This window comes from Arvicanthis niloticus, chromosome 3 (assembly GCF_011762505.2).
Source record: "Arvicanthis niloticus isolate mArvNil1 chromosome 3, mArvNil1.pat.X, whole genome shotgun sequence".
NCBI classification, from domain to species: domain Eukaryota; kingdom Metazoa; phylum Chordata; class Mammalia; order Rodentia; family Muridae; genus Arvicanthis; species Arvicanthis niloticus.
The window spans coordinates 79,943,942-79,961,579 of NC_047660.1; the positions used below are offsets into that span (position 1 = coordinate 79,943,942).

At 34.8% G+C, this 17,638-nt stretch overlaps 1 protein-coding gene across 4 annotated transcripts in view; it reads left to right on the top strand.

Annotated features, from left to right (window-relative positions):
* The window catches only part of Tasor (transcription activation suppressor), a 49,088-nt gene that overhangs the window by 7,078 nt on the left and 24,372 nt on the right, over positions 1 to 17,638 (top strand). For all 4 annotated transcript variants that reach the window (XM_034497071.2, XM_034497073.2, XM_034497074.2 and 1 more), the window contains exons 2-11: positions 1,548 to 1,693; positions 3,096 to 3,188; positions 4,598 to 4,670; positions 5,081 to 5,172; positions 6,091 to 6,252; positions 9,703 to 9,827; positions 11,937 to 11,968; positions 12,604 to 12,709; positions 13,914 to 14,017; positions 14,115 to 14,218. In XM_034497071.2, coding sequence (XP_034352962.1) covers positions 1,548 to 1,693; positions 3,096 to 3,188; positions 4,598 to 4,670; positions 5,081 to 5,172; positions 6,091 to 6,252; positions 9,703 to 9,827; positions 11,937 to 11,968; positions 12,604 to 12,709; positions 13,914 to 14,017; positions 14,115 to 14,218 — 1,037 coding nt within the window. The remainder of the gene's footprint in view (positions 1 to 1,547; positions 1,694 to 3,095; positions 3,189 to 4,597; positions 4,671 to 5,080; positions 5,173 to 6,090; positions 6,253 to 9,702; positions 9,828 to 11,936; positions 11,969 to 12,603; positions 12,710 to 13,913; positions 14,018 to 14,114; positions 14,219 to 17,638) is intronic.

Here is a 17,638-nt window from a genome sequence, read left to right on the forward strand (position 1 = left end):
TTGGACTTGTCCAATATTAGGAAACAGAAACTTAGGCCTAGTTCTTAGACTGTCAGTTTGGAGCCTTGTCATGGAGTCTGCCTGGCTTAGTCCCTGGTGTGACCCTCTCATAATGTATTTCACATATAATAGTTATTAGGAGAACTGTAGTTTTCCATTTTACAATGAAATTTATATATCCTCTGCTACAAAGTCAGTAAATGACAAATCTGGTGTTTGAGTTTTTGCTCTAAAACTCTACAACTCTTTTGCTGTTTTCTAGTATTGGGCATTATACCTAGTTGAAACATGCTAGAAAAATATTCTATTACTTTTTACTTTATGTTTTGAAGACAAATCTCACTAAGTTTTCAGGCCATCCTTGAACTTGCTCTGTACTTAGCCATCAAGTAGCACATCCTTAATCCTGGCACTTGGGAGGCAGAGGCCACCAGATCTCTTGAGTTCAAGGCCAACCTGGTCAATAGAGAGTTTCAGAACTACACAAAGAAACCCTGTTTTCAAAAACAAAACCAACCAAACAAGATTCTGGCTTGGCTCAAAGCCCTTCATCTTAGCATTTGGTATTTAAATGTTTTATTTTTTATTGATAATAAAGCTATTTGAATATTGCATATTACTTTAACTTTAAAGCCCTGCCTGGCCTGAACCTTATTCTGTAGACCAGGTTGCCTCAAAGTTTTGATTATCCTCTTTGGTTTTGGTTTTGGTTTTGGTTTTTTTTTTTTTGTTTGTTTGTTTTTTGTTTTTTGTTTTTTGTTTTTTCGAGACAGGGTTTCTCTGTGTAGCCCTGGCTGTCCTGTAACTCACTCTGTAGACCAGGCTGGCCTCGAACTCAGAAATCAGCTTGCCTCTGCCTCCCAAGTGCTGGGATTAAAGGCGCGCGTCACCACTGCTCGGCCCTCTTTGCTTTTTAAGTGTAGGAATTATAGACATTAGCTACTATGTTGGGTTTATGTTTTTATTTATGGTAAATCTTTATAGTTGCTCGGCTGCCATAGTCTTAAACATGCTTTTTCAGTGCAGTATAAATAGGAATTGAGACAAGTTGAGTGCATGCATAGGTTCTTATGAGAACTCAAGCAATTTAGATTATATTATAAGGATTATAATTAATAAAATGATTAATTTATATCCTTGAGGGTTATAAAACTGTAACTTTTTGTATATGAGGCCAGGTAATCATTGTTTAAAGGAACTAGTTAGTCTAGATAAGTTTTAATTTTTCTTCAGTGAGTTAAAAAACAATTTGTGTTCATGTGTTTGCATGCACATCTGCACAGGGTTATGCAAAAGGAGGACAGAGGACAACTTTTTGCAAGGATTTTAGGGATCCAACTCTGGTCAGGTCTGTGCAGCAACCTGTTGTGCCATGTAGTTGGTTGTCTTTAGTGAGTTCTAATAATAACTCTTGTGTACCATAAAATAAAGTAACTGTTGGTGCCTTTTGTTCACTTAAAGTTAGATTTAAAAAACCTACAGCAACTGAAAAATCTACATTTATGATAGAATAATCTTACAATTTGTGTTTGTTTGTTTGTTAATAGCTCTTTTCCAGTCATTAACTCCAGGCTCTCGAGAATTTGAAGATGTTTTAAATATTCTCCATTCATCTTACCTTGAACCATCCTCAGCAACAAATTTTAACTATAGACGAGCTTGCTTGATACATAATGAACTTCTGGAAAAAGAGGTATGTATTTAGCCTGGGGAAGAAATTCTTTTTTTTTTTTTTCCTTAGTAGACATGCTATTTTTTTTTTTTTTTTTTTTTTTTAAGGAAAGGCAACTTAAAAGAAGGGTGAAAATATTTTAAATGATTTTTTTTTCTTGGTGCTAGGAATTAAACCCAGGTTCTGACTCAAGGCTCAACAAGTGCCTCTGAGATACATCCTCTGAGATATATTCCTACTATGTTTGTCTACTCTGTTAAATTGTTACTATTGTGTAGTTACCCAGAATCCTGAAATAAGTCATCCATATAGGGATAGTTTACTATAGAGTACTTAGTTGTTAATTTACAATTAAGTTTTTTTCCTATTTTTTTTCTTTTGGATTTATATACTTATTTTTTATTTTTTATTTTTTTAAAGACAGGGGTCTTATCCTAGTTCAGAATGGCTTAGAACTCATTGAGTGTTCAGGTTGACTTTGAACTTAAAGTAATCCTGTCTCTGCTTTCCTAGAGTTGTGCTTACAGGGGCAAGTTGTGGCATTCCCCTCCCCCATAGAAATTTTTACTGAAAAAAAGTATGTACAAAGGGCAGCATTTGACAACGAATACTAATTTCATATGCAAATTAGATGTTCTTTAAATTTAATATAAGAAAAGCTAGCATGTATATTTCTAAGGTAACACAAATGGAACTTTAGAATCTTTATTATTTATTGCTTTTAATGGATGTGAAATATCACAAAGTTTAGTTTTATACCAGTTGGTTAATGATGTACTACCAAAACGTAACTTTGAAAATCTTTCTGAAGGGTACTATTACAGGTCCTAAAGAAAACAAAAATGTGATAGTTTAATGTAGTTTCATGGTATAGTAGGGATTATTTGTTAATTGTGTATGGAAATTTTATCTGAGGTTATATTACATTGAGATAGCCTGAATACAGATACAAAAATGCTAGCTATTCTGTAGTTTAAATAGATATATGTTTGAATCTCAAATCCAGCAGTTACGAGTACTTGACTAGTATGTAACATACTATTAGTTGGCATTCTGTTCTGTAACAGGCTGTCCTTGAACTCGGGGATCTTCCTGCTTCAGCCTCCAGACTGCTAGCTTTAAGTGCCACTGTATCTGGCTTAAAGAAATGAAACTTATATTCAGTATGCTATGTAAAGTGGGAGATAAAAAGATGAAAAAATAAGTAATTCTTGGGGAGACTGGGGATATAGTAAATTTTTAATAGAAAATTAGCTAACATTGGTGAATACCTTTTGACTATTTTATGTGTTGAGAGTTAAAATGGGAAGAAATAAAATTGAAGATTGAATAGCAGAAAGCAGAGATTTTTATTTTGATAGTTTGTGATTTCTTAGAAAAAATTTCTTTAAGCTTAATGAAATATTTATTTTTTATTTATTAGTTTACAGAAAAGAGAAGAGAATTGAAGTTTGATGGTCGTTTAGATAAGGAACTTTCAGAATCTTATGCATTTCTTATGGTTGATCGGTACCAGGTGAGATAATTCTGTTTCCATTGTAAGTTATTTGTTTCCCAATTATTCTTTCAGTAAGGATAAGGTAACGTTTCTTCTGTTTTTGTTTTGTTTTTTGTTTTTTTGTTTTTTTGTTTTTAATGGAGAGGGGAAGAGAGTGATAATGTTGAATTCAAGTTGTCAGTCTTGGTGGTAGGTGCCTTTACCTAGTCAAGCATCGTACTAGTTGTTTGTTTCATTAATTTGTTTCTTTATTCACTTTATATACCCTTGTTTATTTTTTAAAGATTTAATTTTTTTTTTAAAATAAAGTATATGGTGTGTGCATATTAGTTTGGGTAGGTATTCAGTCTCCTGAAGTTACAGGCAGTAGTGATCCACCTGACATGAATGTCGGGGATTGAATATCAGTTCTCCAGCAGGACAGTATGAGCTCTTAACCACTGACCCATCTCTCCACCCTTGTTTGTTTGTCTTTTTGGAGGGGGGAATTGTTTCTTGCTATGTATTTCAGGTTGTCTTTCCTTGAACTTAGAGGCGTCTTTCTGCCAATCATTTGGGGTTATAGATATTCACCGTAACCTAATATTTTTACTAACATAATTCAGAAAGGCAAAATCTGTTTTGTAATTTCTTTTTCAAATGTAATCACTGTTTCTCTGATCATTTCTGGGTTTTTTTTCCCCTTAGAATATGCTTGATTAAACCTTTTTTTTAAAGATTTATTTATTTTGTTTGTAAGAGTACACTGCAGTTGTCTTTTAGATGCACCAGAAGAGGGCATCAGATCCTATTACAGGTGGTTGTGAGCCACCATGTGGTTGCTGGGAATTGAACTCAGGACCTCAAGGTTCTGAGGCCTTGATTAAACTTTTTTTTTTTATGAAAACAAGACTGTCTTATATAATGCTGATTCTATGTTCTTAGAGCCATTTTCCCCTTAAACAGTGTTTCCTTTAAATGTTTTGTTTGAGACTAAAGAGGTGATTCAGAGGTTAAGAGCACTTGCTGCTCTTCAAGAGGACTTGAGTTCAATTCCTAGCAACCATATCGGTCAGCTCACAAAGTCCATCTAAGTTCACCTCCAGAGAATCTAGTGCCCTCTTCTGGTGTTCGAGGGCACTGCCACACACAAATACATAATTCACATAACTAAAAATATAAAAAAAAGTAAATCTTAAAAAAGTATATGTAAATATTTTGCTGGTCTTAATTCTCTTTTGTTGGTGAGAGTGACAAGTGGCATAAAGATAAATTTTTGATACAATAACCTTAGAAATTTAAGCCAGTTTTACATTGATACTTACTAGTTAGCTGAAATCTGTGTGAAAATTTTATAATTATAGTTTAGAAAGATAACATTTTGAAGTTTTAAAAATTAACTTTTCTTGTTAATTATTTTTTAAACTGATATGTTTTTTTTTACATAGGTTCAGAGCATATGTGAAAAAGGATTGCATGTGGGCCAGTCCAAAATAACAGTTCTTGGCAGCCCTTCCATGGGTAATTTTTCTTGTTTCTCATTTTTACTTAACTATTGAGTTGTCATTTAAAATTCTAAATGTAGTCTGCCTGTAGTCACTAATTAAATGTTATGCTTTTCATATTTTCAAATAAGGAGACTACTATTAAGTTCTGAAATATAACACTGGTTTTATTTCTTTGTTTCTGATTTTACATACTTTGACTTGATCAAATGTTACTGCTTAAAATGTTTTATTCTGGTCAAAATGATTTTGAAAAATTAGACTAATTTTATGTTTTAGTTAAACATCAGTTATCTTTGTCTTTAGTAATGCTTTTAAAAAATTGTCATACCTCCTATTCCTTTTATTACTGGTTAAATAATTTGATTTTTTTTTTAAATTTAAGCTTGATTGTTTATATTCAAATTATTTTTCTCTTTCTGTTAGGTATCTACCTTTGTAGGTATGCAGATCTCTTACAGGCTAATCCTTTGGAAGCTGGGGCAGTAGGCGATGTTGTTATTTTTAAAATAATGAAGGTAATTTTAATTTGTATTTGTACATATCAAAGGCAACATTTAACTTGAACTTTAACTTTAAGTGATCTCATGACTTTAGGAGTTTGAGTTAAAAGCCAATATTTGGTAGTATATGAATAGTTGCTATCTTTTTTTTTTTTTAATGATTTATTCATTTTGTGTATGTGAGTACACTGTTGATCTCTTCAGACACACCGAGCGAGTGCATCAGAGCCCATCACAGATGGTTGTGAGCCACTATCAGTTGCTGGGAATTGAACTCAAGACCTCTAGAAGAGCAGTCAGTGCTCTTTACGTCTGCGCCATCTCTCTAGCCCTAAAGAGTTGCTATCTTTTTTTTGTTTTGTTTTGTTTTGTTTGTTTTTCGAGACAGGGTTTCTCTGTATAGCCCGGGCTGTCTTGATACTCACTCTGTAGATCAGGCTGGCCTCGAACTCAGAAATCAGCCTGCCTCTGCCTCCCAAGTGCTGGGATTAAAGGCATGCGCCACCACTGCCCGGCAAGAGTTGCTATCTTAAAAGTCTGTCTTAGAGATTGAATTGTTATCTTTTAAATTATGTTCATTTATTAATTAATGTATGTATTGGGCTACACATACCACAGGATGCATGTGAAAATCAGAGGGAGACTTGGGGGGTTTAGTTCTTCCTTCAGCCTTGTGGATAATTGAGACTCAAACTCAGGTTATCATGCTTGGTATTTGGTGTTTTTACCTGCTGAACTATCTCACTGACAGCATCCCCTGTCCTTCCACCCCCATTTTCCAAAGGGAAGAATGAAAAAAAAAGAGAGTAATATATTGGTGATGTAACTAGGCTAACAGTTTAATAGCACTTGTATTTCTTTTTTATTATAGCTTATAAGTAAAAATCAGGTTAAGCGGACACTTAAAATGTTTTTGTTTTGTTTTGTTTTTAGGGTAAAATAAAGAGTATTTATGATCCTCTGACTGTAAAAAGCTTGGAATCCATGTTAAGTAAAAATGTTTTGGATCCTACACCTAAGCATGAATGTCATGTGTCTAAAAATGCCAGTAGAATTACATCCCTTTTGGCATATAGAGCCTATGAACTTACTCAGGTATGTACTTGGATCCATTTAAATGTGAAAGATCTATTTTATCTATGTGTGTCTGTCTGTCTTTCTGTATGCACATATAGGTGCTTGTACTTGTACGCTTGGAGGCTGGAAGAAAAGGGTATCAGATCAGATCAGAGTTGGAGGTACAGGATACTCACCTGGCTTGTTAAGAGGGTACTGTGACCCAAACTTAGGTGTTCATGGTCAAACAAGCACGCATTTTTTAACTGCTGAATCATCTTGTGGCATCACCTCTTGAAGTGCATGCCTAGAAATACCTTGTTAGTGAATAAAATACCATTTGCTTTTCAAAGTAAAGCAAATCTTAATTCACAATTCTATGCTCTATTGATTCATTAGAATGCAGACTTAGTATATTTTTAAGCCTTAACGGATATTCCGAAAACTATATGTAGTTTTGTTCTCTTTTCTAAAAAAATTTTTGGAGATGTCTCAGTACGTATCTTAGACCTCTTTATATAGATCAGGTTGACTTTGAACTCACAAAGCTCTGCCTGCCTCTGCCTTCTTAGTGCTATTAAAAGAGTATATTGACATGCTTGGCTTTTTGTTGATGATGTTTGTTTCTGGTTTTCTGAGACAAGGCCTTACTATGTAGTCTTGGCTGGCTTGAAACTCACTATGTAGGCTAGACTGGTTTCAGATTCACTGAGAGATCTTTCTTGGCTCAGCTTCCCTTCCTGGTCCCAAACTTGCTATATACTGGAGGCTAGACTTGGGTACCTTCCTGATTCTCCTTTTTCCCTTGTCTGGCTTTTTTTTTTTTTTGTTTTGTTTTAAACCAAAATACTGGGTCTAGTTATATAGCTTAGGCTGACCTCAAAAATCATCCTCCTCCTGTCTCAACCTCCTGAATCTTGGGGAAATCTTGAGTGCTAGAAAAAACTATTTTTCTTGTTCTCAGCATTTCTTAGTTGCTTGTAGTTTTATCTAGGGTTGAGGCCTTGAGCTTTTCCCCATAACAAGCATGTAAAAGATATATGTTAAAAGTAGTGATGTTAATCATTCTTTTTGTTCCCCCAACTCCTCCCAGATCTTTTCCTCTTCCCTACTCACCCAAGTCCATTTTCTTTCTCAAAAAAAAAAAAAAAAATAAAATAAAATAAGATAAAATAAAATAAACAAAAAACCAAGTAAGACAGAAATTACCAAACCCAGACAAAATGCATAAGCACGGACTGTTTTGTGTTGGACAGCTACTCCTAGGCATGGGACCTGCCTTGGAGTATGGTTGGTAAAATACATAGTGTTGCTTCATGAGAGAGTTGATTATCCCTTTTCTGACAGGTATTATTTGCAAGTAGTTTCTTAGTAGTGGTTCTTTGTGTATACTTCCCTTTCTTCATGCTGGGATATTGTCTGTGGATTACTGTAGATGTTTTATATGCTGCCAATCTCTTTTATATGCCAACAATCTCCCTGAGTTCATATGTGTATCAGTCCTGTTGTAGCTAGATAATGCTGTTTCCTTGGAATCTTCTACCTCTCTGGCTCTTAAAATCTTCCTGTGCCTTCTTCCCGTAGATCCCTGAGCCTTGAGGAAGGAGGGCTTTGATAAGACATCCCACTTAGGACTGAGTGCCACAAAGTCATTCTCTGTACATTGTCCAGTTGTGGGCCTATGTTAATTAAACTGTTATGTACCGCACAAAGCTTCTCTTGTGAGGGTTGAGTGATGCACTGTCTGGGTATAACAGAAGGTCACCGAGAGGGATTTTATTATTGTGTTCAGTTAGCAGAATAATATTACTAGGTTTTCCATTAGGGCTCATGACCTATTAGTGTCAGTTTCTTGGACACTTTAGCAGTGATAGGGTTCTCTTTCATGGAGTGTACCTTAAATTGAATTGAAAAATGTTAGGTCACTCCATTTGCAGTTATAACATTTGTGCTACTATTATACTAGCTGGTCAATACTGATGATTACTTTTCTCCTCTATTAGTATGCATGCTACCTTCTAGCACTATGGATAGTAGTCAGTAGAGCTAAAGCTCTTAGTTGGGCACCATTTCTCCATGTCTGATCACATAATGTCTTCAGCAGTAGGGCCTTACTGCTAGGTTGTACAGGGTAACTAGTAACTGTGGCAATAGCTTGTGATATTTGGATGGGTCTGTGGGACTGGGGATTTTACTTGGCAGCGTAAGATGTCTAATTATGGGCTTGTCCTCTTCCATTGTATGGTGAACCTAGAAGTAAATACTCATCAAAATTTTTTGTTGGGTCTAGACAGATGGCAAATCAGTTAGTTAAGAGCATTGGCTGCTCTTCCAGAGGACCTGAATTTCTCAGCACCACATGGCAATTCATAAATGTATTAATTCCAGTTTCAAGGGATCAGGTGCCCTCTTTCTCCAGACAGACATATATGTAGGCAAATGTTCTTAATCTTAAGCAAAATAATAACAAAAATTTTCTGCAGTACTTGTGGAAAATAGTTTGGCTCCTTTTAAGGAATTTTAGTGGAGAAGACATATGGCTGGGTATTTTAAGAAAAATTATGTAAGACATCAGGAGCTTCCTTAGTTCACTACTTTTAGATAATAGTGTTATTGGTAGACTTAAAGTTAGTTACTGGGTTCTTCAGAACTTATAAACCAGAGCTTTATATTTAAAAAAAATGTTCTAGAAGAAGTTTGAGAGAAACAACATTATTAAAATCAATAACTTCCCAGGGAAAAGGACTTGTTTTATAGACTCAGACATTCTTTTAAAATAGAAATAGGGCCTGGAGAGCTGGCTCAGCAGTTAAGAGCACTGACTACTCTTCAGAGGTTCTGAGTTGAATTCCCAGCAGCCACATGGTGGCTCACAACCATTTGTAATGAGATCTGATGCCCTCTCCTGATGTGTCTAGAGACAGCTGTAATGTACTCCTATTCATAAAATAAATAACTCTTAAAAAAAAAAAAGAACTAAAATAGAAATCAGTTTTTTGCTAGCCAGCATGATGACTGTCATGAATAGAAGAGAAGAAGCTTGTGAGTAAGAAGATTATATGCTTGAACATTTACATGTATAGTCTTTTGCACACCTCCTTTGCTTCATTCTTCACAGTTCAGTTTTGTTTTGTCTTTTGCACTAACACAGAAAATGGTATTTGATGTTGGTTGAAGTTTTGGCCTTAGTATTTTACTTTTTTATCAAGTTGGCTTTTCTGGGGTGACCTAGCTTAGGCTCCATTTTACAGTATTTTCATTAGGAAGTTAATTGTACATTCCTGCTGTCAACTCTTCTGAACTAAACTTTGGGGATACCTTGGTATCTGGTACATAAAATGAATACTTTGGGGGTGGCTAAGTGGACAAGCTCAAGGAAATTTTTTTCTTGCTAAAGCTTCTTAAATGGTTCTACGTTATCAATAAAAATACATTTTCTCTACTATTTACCTATTCTAAAGTGATAATTTTGTACTTTTTTACTTTTAGTATTATTTTTATGAGTATGGTTTTGATGAAGTAAGACGAAGACCAAGACATGTTTGTCCATATGCAGTTGTGTCTTTTACTTACAAAGATGATGTACAAACTCCAAAGTTTGTGTCTTCATTGAGGTAAGTCAGTTTTATTTACACAAAGAAATAGTTTAGAAGTGACCATTGCCCCCTTCAATATTTTTTGGACATAATTAGATGTTTTCATACTTGTGATTAGTAGGATAGACCATTACTGTGAAAATGGGAACTAAAGTTTACTTTGATTTTCCTAGCTAAATTGTGGAACTTTTTTTTCCTTCAACATTTATATGTACTTTAATAAATAGCAGTTTTTACAAGTTAACAGTTTTAACTGATTGTTGTGGTATATGCCTGAACCCCCAGTACTTGCACATGGAGGCCAGCTTTGGCTATGCAGTGAGTTTGAAGCCCTCTTTGCTCCATGAGTCTCTAACTTCTCCAAACAGAAAAATTTTGTTTTTATCTCTTAAAAATTGAGATTCTATAAAACCCTTAGACCAAACCAATGAAATATTTAGTTGAATGCCAAGACATTCCTAGTTTTAAGAGTCAGGTGATATTTATTTTCTTTTTTAATTCATAAACATACTCAGAGTAACTTTCCAAACTACTGTTTTAAAAAACCACTTATTTTTAATGATGATTATTTTTTATTGGTTTTTAAAGTCAAATATGCTTGATAAAGGGGTACTTTAGTTGTGTTTTTGTTTTTGTGGATAAATTGTTCTGGTTGACCTGTAGCTTACTATAAATAGCTCAGGCGAGAAGATCCTGCCTTAGCCTCCGAGTGCTGATATGAGCCACCAAGCCTTAATGATATAGCACTTTTTTTCATATTAATTAATAAGCTTTCAAAACCTCTTCTAGTACCAATTCATATAATGCAGAGATTAGTGTGTTTCTCACTTTTGGTTCATGTTTAGGAATGCTGATACTCATTTTTTTTCATAAGTGATCTGTCTTTGTTTCTTGTATGTCAGTTTCTTTTGGTACAAAGTCTCTTATGTAGACATGGCTGTCTTGGAACTCACTGTGTACACCAGACTGGTCTCAAACTCACAGAGATCCACCTTCCTTTGTTCTTTTATTTTTTTGAATCCCTTCTGTTGACCTCCAGATTGTTTCAAACAAACATTGACGAGCATCCATCCTATACTATGAGTGTGCCATGAGGACTCTTGCCTCAGGACCTTATATTTTGTGGATCTTCCTTTCCCTTGTTACTGCGTAGCTGTTTCTTTTTTCTTTTATTCTTTTTTCTGATTCTTTATAATCTTTTTTTTTTTTTTTTTTTTTTTTTTTTTTTTTTTTTTTTGCAGTTCTGTCATTATCCCCCTCTTAGTCCACCCTCTGAGAGTTCCTCATTCCACCTCACACCTTCCATTTCCAAGAGGATGGCCCCACCCCTCACTAGATCTTCCCTCTCTCTGGGGCCTCAAGTCATAGCTGTTTGTTATTTCCTCTTTGGTTGTGCTCTGACTTTGTTCTTAAACTCTTGTACTTGGTCTTTTTCTGTATAGCTCTTGGAACCATCATCATCTGTTAAACTGTACTTGTTGATAATTACCTTTCTTCATCATTAGATTATAAATTCTTTGAAATATAAGGGACTGTTTTCTGTTTATATTTAGAATTCTATTACCTAGAATTGTGCCTGGTAAATAATAAGAGCTTAAAGTTAAATATTTATTAAATGCAAAAAAAAAAGGGGGGGGGGGAACAAAAACCCTGTCTCAAAAAAAAAAAAAAGAAAGAAAGAAAAAATATTTATTAAATGGCTATGGATGAATTTATATAGAGACTTTTTTTTCTAATCTTATTTCCAAGATATAGTAGACAGATATTAATAACTTAATGGGTACTTTTTGAGGTATAAAACAGCTCTCATAAATTTGGGAAAATATGGTAATAAAAGAGTAAGTGTGTTTCTAAGAATTAGTTTTACTAAATTTTTTGTAAAGAGTAAGTTTTTCTTGGAAGAATTTTGTTCTCTTCTGTAGTTACAATGGAAATGGCACTTAGAGGTTGGTGCTTCAGTCATTTAAATTGCTTGCTGCGCATAAGTGAGGTGATGGGTTTTATCCCCAGCATTGGTAAATACAACAGCAACAAAATACAGATAGTATGTCAGGGTCCTAAATGTTAACTTTCATGTTGTTTCCAATCAGTAATAATTTTCCTTTCTTTTTAAAAAATCATTTGTAGATCTAACAGCTTTAATGCAGATAGAAACATAGGTAAGAGTCTTATTTTTTTTTTACTTTTCTAAGTTGAAAGTATAAACAGTGAGAGATTAATAAGTGTTTTATTTTCATTATAAAGATATGAAACATAAAGCAGGTGAGGTCATGTTAAAATGTAGAATCAGTACTTGATCATAAGGACTCCTTTTAGAAAATGCACCAGAATTTCTAGCACTTGAATTGGGGGAAAAAAAAGATGATAAATTGGGTTTTACAGTTGAACCAGAGGTTTTTGGTTTTGATTAAGAAAATTTTAAACAGTATTATTTTTTCTTTCTTTATGACAAAAGTGAGAACAGAGTGTAAACAACCAGGAGCTGGGAGACATTAATCAGGTTTAATATAGTCTACTTTGGAATAATAACTGTATTGTTTGTTCTGCCTAAAGAGAGCACTTAGAGTTCTTCCTTGACGTTGGACTGGTTTTTTTGTTAAGGGGAAAATATACCTGAAACTAGAAACTTAACATATGAACCATTCCCTGAACGGCATGTCATTTTTGTGGTTATTTTGTACTTAAAACCTTATTTCTAGATACTTTTTATTTCTAGTAAATATCACCTTATGGTGATCTAGTAAATATCACCTTATGGCTGTCAAGCAACTGGACTCTTATTTCTTTTGTTTAGATAAGTTTAACTATACCTTGTGGAAAGGACAACTTTTAAATAAAGGAAAGCTTCTGTGTTATATTTCTTTGAGGTCAGCCAATCGTGCCTTTTTACCTGTCAAGCTGTAAGTATATTTCACTAAAAGAAAATAATGGGTGGGGCAGAGGGAAGGTCCCAGGGAAGGGGGTAGTAAATGAGACCAGAGTATAATCACACACACGCGCGCGCGCGCGCGCGCACACACACACACACACACACACACACACACACACACACACACAGTCTTTATTTCATATGTTAAACTAAAAAGTTAATTTCTCAGTGATTTTAAGTCTGAAAGATTAGTTTAAAATTATATTCTACTTATTTTTAGTTAGCGGTGTATATATAATAGACTCAGAAGTTGGCCAGTCTTATCTGTGTACGGTGGCACATACCTAGTAATCCTACTACTTAGATTCAGGCAGAGGATCTTGAGCTCAAAGGCAGTCTTGGCTGTATAGTGATTTCTAGACCCCTGTTTTACAGACCATAGTGAAATCCTGCTTTAAAACAAAAAGAAAAACGTGTGTGTGTGTGTGTGTGTGTGTGTGTGTTAGTGGTGGCTAAATATTCTTTGTTGAAAAGAATTTTGATATGGTAAGTCAATGTATATGCACTATTCATATAACATACATTAGAATTAAGTTTATTGTTATATCACAGAAAATGATGTAAATGCTTAAAGGTGTAGGTCAGTAGTGGAATGCTTACCCACTATACAACTCTTGGGTTTGATAATCCACATCTCTAAAAAATAAACTATGCCAGCTCGTACTTGAACTGTAAATGACAACAATTTACTCTTTTTGTTAGTAAAATTGTCATGTAGGATTAACTTCTGACATAAGAATCTAAGGTTGGCAATATTGCCAGTTGCTACTTACCTGGTGTATTTACCTGAGCTTCCTGTATCAGGTCCTCTTTAAAATAAGGTGAGCTATTAATAAATATATTTTCCCATCAGGTGTATTTATTTTATTGTCCTTAAGGGAAGGTTTCAGTTAACAGTTGGCCACAAATTCACTGTATAGCATAGGATGACTTAGAACTTATGATCCTTCTGCTTCCTCCACCACCTAAATGTTTGCATTACTGGGCTGTTCCACCACACCTGGTTTATATGATCATGGATTGAGTTCAGGTCCTTCTGTATGCTAGGCAAGCACTGAACCAGCTGTACCATGTCCCCAGCCCCCACCCTCATTAAGTATATTTTAATGTGACTGTTAACATTGCTAGAGTTAAAGATACAGGAATGCCAAACATGCTCTTATATTTTCTTTCAGTCCTGAGAAGTTAGATGTTGAAACAGTTATGAGTATTGATTGTTTGAAACAGAAAATTCCTCCTTCATTTTTTTATAAAGACACATACGTGGGTCCTAATGAAGGTAAAGTAATTAAATTTCATTTTACTGGAATATATAAGAAACACCTTAAAATATAAAAATTTTAGATTTTACTGTGTATTTTTTTTCTTTGAATCAGTTTTAAAGAATGGGATGTATTGTAGCCTTTATGAAGTTGTAGAAAAGACAAGAATTGGAAGTAACATGGAGTGTTTACTGCAAAAACTGGAGAAAGAAAAACTTGTGAGTGAAAAGTTTTAAATATTTTCATTATCCTTTGAAAATATGTTATTATTAATGCTTTCATTTATTTTTGCTTTTTGAATTCCTACAAAGTCTATTGGATGCTCTCATTTAGTTAGTAGTATTTTACTATTAGTAGTAGTAGTACTTTCTTACTTTGGAGATAGGTTCTTGTTATGTCATCTTATCTGGCCTGGAGTTTGCTATAGATATAGTATTCTTTTTACCTAGGAAAGTAGACTTCATTTGGACTCATTTTTATTATACATTGTGATTATAAATGTATGATTATCAAAAATATCTGTGGGATACTGAATGAGACAGAATTTTGAACAAAGTTATTTAAGTATAGTTTGGTTGAGGAGAGATAGTAGCTTTGTTTCTGAAAAAATTGTTTTTATGTGTGTGTGTGTGTGTGTGTGTGTGTGTGTGTGTGTGTGCGCGTGTGTGCGCGCGCGCTTGTATGTATATATGTGCCCTGTGTATACATTTGAAGCCTGTGGATACCAGAAAAGAGTGTCAGATTCTGTGGAACTAGAGTTACAGGTGGTTCTGAACCTCTGTGTGGATGCTGGGAATCAAACACAAGTCCTCTGTAAGAACAGGGGTGCCTAACTGCTGAGCCATTGATCTGCCATAGAGAGAATTAATTATACATTCAAAAGAACAAGACATTTGAAGAATGTTTAAAAGATAGAACATTGTACTATCTTGGAGGAAGGTTTTTTTTTATTGGATTTTTTTTAAATTTACATTTCAAATGTTATCCCCCTTTCTCTGTTTTCCCCTATCCCATTTCTCCTCTCCATGCTTCTGTGAGGATGTTCACTCACCCACCCACCCACTCAATCCTGCTTCCCCGCCCTGGCATTCACCTACACTGGGGAATTGAGCCTTCACGGGACCAAGGACCTCTCTGGGAGGATGGGTTTTTTTTTTTTTTTTTTTTTTTTGGTTTTTTTTTGTTTTGTTTTTTTAAGCTTTATTTTATGTACATGAGTACACTGTCATTGTCTTCAGACACACCAGAAGAAGGCATTGGATCCCATTACAGATGGTTGTGAGCTACCATGTGGTTGCTGGGAATTCAGCTCAGGACCTCTAGAAGAGCAGCCAGTGTTCTTAACTGCTGAGCCGTCTCTCCAGCCCAGGAAGTATTAAGGAGCTATTTCATTCAGTGTCTTTAAGCCAGTACTGGTGTGGGAATTTGGGTTTTGCCCTGAGAACAGAAGATTTTGGAGTAAATAGAGTAGGGATAAGACCTTGAATATGTTTAAAAAATATATCTTTAAAAATCTTTATCTTTATCTTTAATATCTTAAAAAAAACAATTACCTTGGTTACTAATACATCAGATAAGTTGGGTAATAGTCCGTTAAAGGGTACTGGTAGATTCAATGAGAAATCATAATAGTGAGACTGAAAGTGATATTGACTAGGTAGTATCCAGTATAGTAGAGAAAGGGAATACCTAGTTTTCGCAGAGTTAAATTAGATGTCAGATTGTGATGAGAGAATGAACATATAGTGCTAGTATGTATGGCTTAGCTGAAAGAGAATAGTTTCGGAGTTTCTTTTCATGAGAAATCAATGTGGTCAGCTATCAAGTTTCTGTAGAGATGTAGAACTTTTTTTTTTAATAGTGGGTTAAAAATTAAATACACGTTTTCAACAGTGAATTTTATATACCTCGCATTGAGCCTCCGTTTCTAGGTAATCAAATGGAGATTTATGTCAGTAATTTTCAGAGTTTGCAACCTCATTTAAAATGGTTATATAGTTTCATCAGGTGCATACATATGGTCTTAATCAGTCTCTGGTATAATTATATCTGAAATAAATTATATACAAAACCTATTTGTACAATATTAAACAATTTTTGCCCTTAGCATAGAAATACTTGGCATAGGTGTCTTGTAATAATCTCAGTCTTTTCTTTCTTGTAAATAAACTTTTTGTGATTGGTTGGTTTTGTTTTCTGAGACAGGGTCTCATATAACTTGGGCTACTGTAAAGCAAGGATAGCCGTGACTTCCTGACCCTCTTGCCTGTCATCTCCTGAGTGTTGGATTTGCAGTAACCCACCACTCCTGGGTTTTATTGAATAGTAGGTTTGGTATGTAGAGATACTGTGTTGGAGAAGCTAACTGTTTAGAGTTTGTACAGCAAGAAGTTATGGTATCTGTTCAGTTCCTTAAAAAATACAAGTCAGGATAGGAGAGATGACTTTTTGGGCTTCACCTAAACAAGTGTGTTGGGGTTTGAAAGGCTGAGTCTTTGTAGAATTGCTATGATCTTAAAGGGACACGGGCAACCCTCAAGGACATGCTATCATTCATTAGTTGCTGTATTCTGAAAGTCAGGCTTTTGCAGTTATTTGTCAAGCTTGTAGGTGTAAGTAGTATTTTACTGTGGTTTTTTTTTTTTTTTTTTTTTTTTTTTTTTTTTAAGCTTGTGGGGTTTTTGTTTTGTTACGTTTTAGTTTTTGAGACAGGGTTTCTCTTACATAACCTTGGCTTTCTGAGAACTCATTGTGTATAAACCAGTAAACTCTTGAGTTGTGTCTGTATTTGCCTCCTGAGTTCTGTGATTAAATGTATGCACTGCCAACTCAGTCCCATGATTATTTGAAATTAAAAAATAAATAGGCAAACCAGTGGTGGTGGTGGTAGTGGTGGTATCTTCCACTAAAACCCAGCATTCAAAAAACAGAGGCAGGCAGATCTCTTGAGGTCTAGGACAGCCAGGGCCACACACAGAAACCCTGTCTAAAAACAAAACAAAGCAAAATAGCCCCCACAAAAATAAATAAATAAATAAATAAATAATGTTTTAGTTAAAATTTTGCTGTAAGAGACTATGATCAAGGCAACTCTTATAAAGGACAGTTAATTGGGGCTGGCTTACTGGTTCACAGGTTCAGTCCATTATCATCAAGGTAGGAGTGGGGAGCAGGCATGGTGCAGGAGGAACTGAGAGTTCTCCATCTTTATCTGAAAACTACTAGTAGAAGACTGGTTCCCATGTGGTTAGGAAGAGCGTCTCATTGTCCACCCCCAAGTGCCACACTCCATTCAACAAGGCCACCTCTACTCCAACAAGGCCACACCTCCTAAGAGTACCACTCTCTGGGCCGAGCATATTCAAACCACCACAAACAGTAAAATAAATTGTAAATTAGTTTCTGTTAATGGTCTGCACCCATTACTTTCTTTTTCCTGTGTTTTTCTTGAGAGGCTTGTATTTTCTTGCTAATTTAAATTTTGTCTTTTTTTCTTTCATTGTGTAATACAGGGATCAAGCTTTATTACCTGAACTATGTAGATAACTCCCTGAATTATTTATTGAATAATTCATATTTATTATTTTCTGTGTGTAAGTGTGCATGTGCTGCTGGTTGTTGAGTTGGCTTTGAGTTCT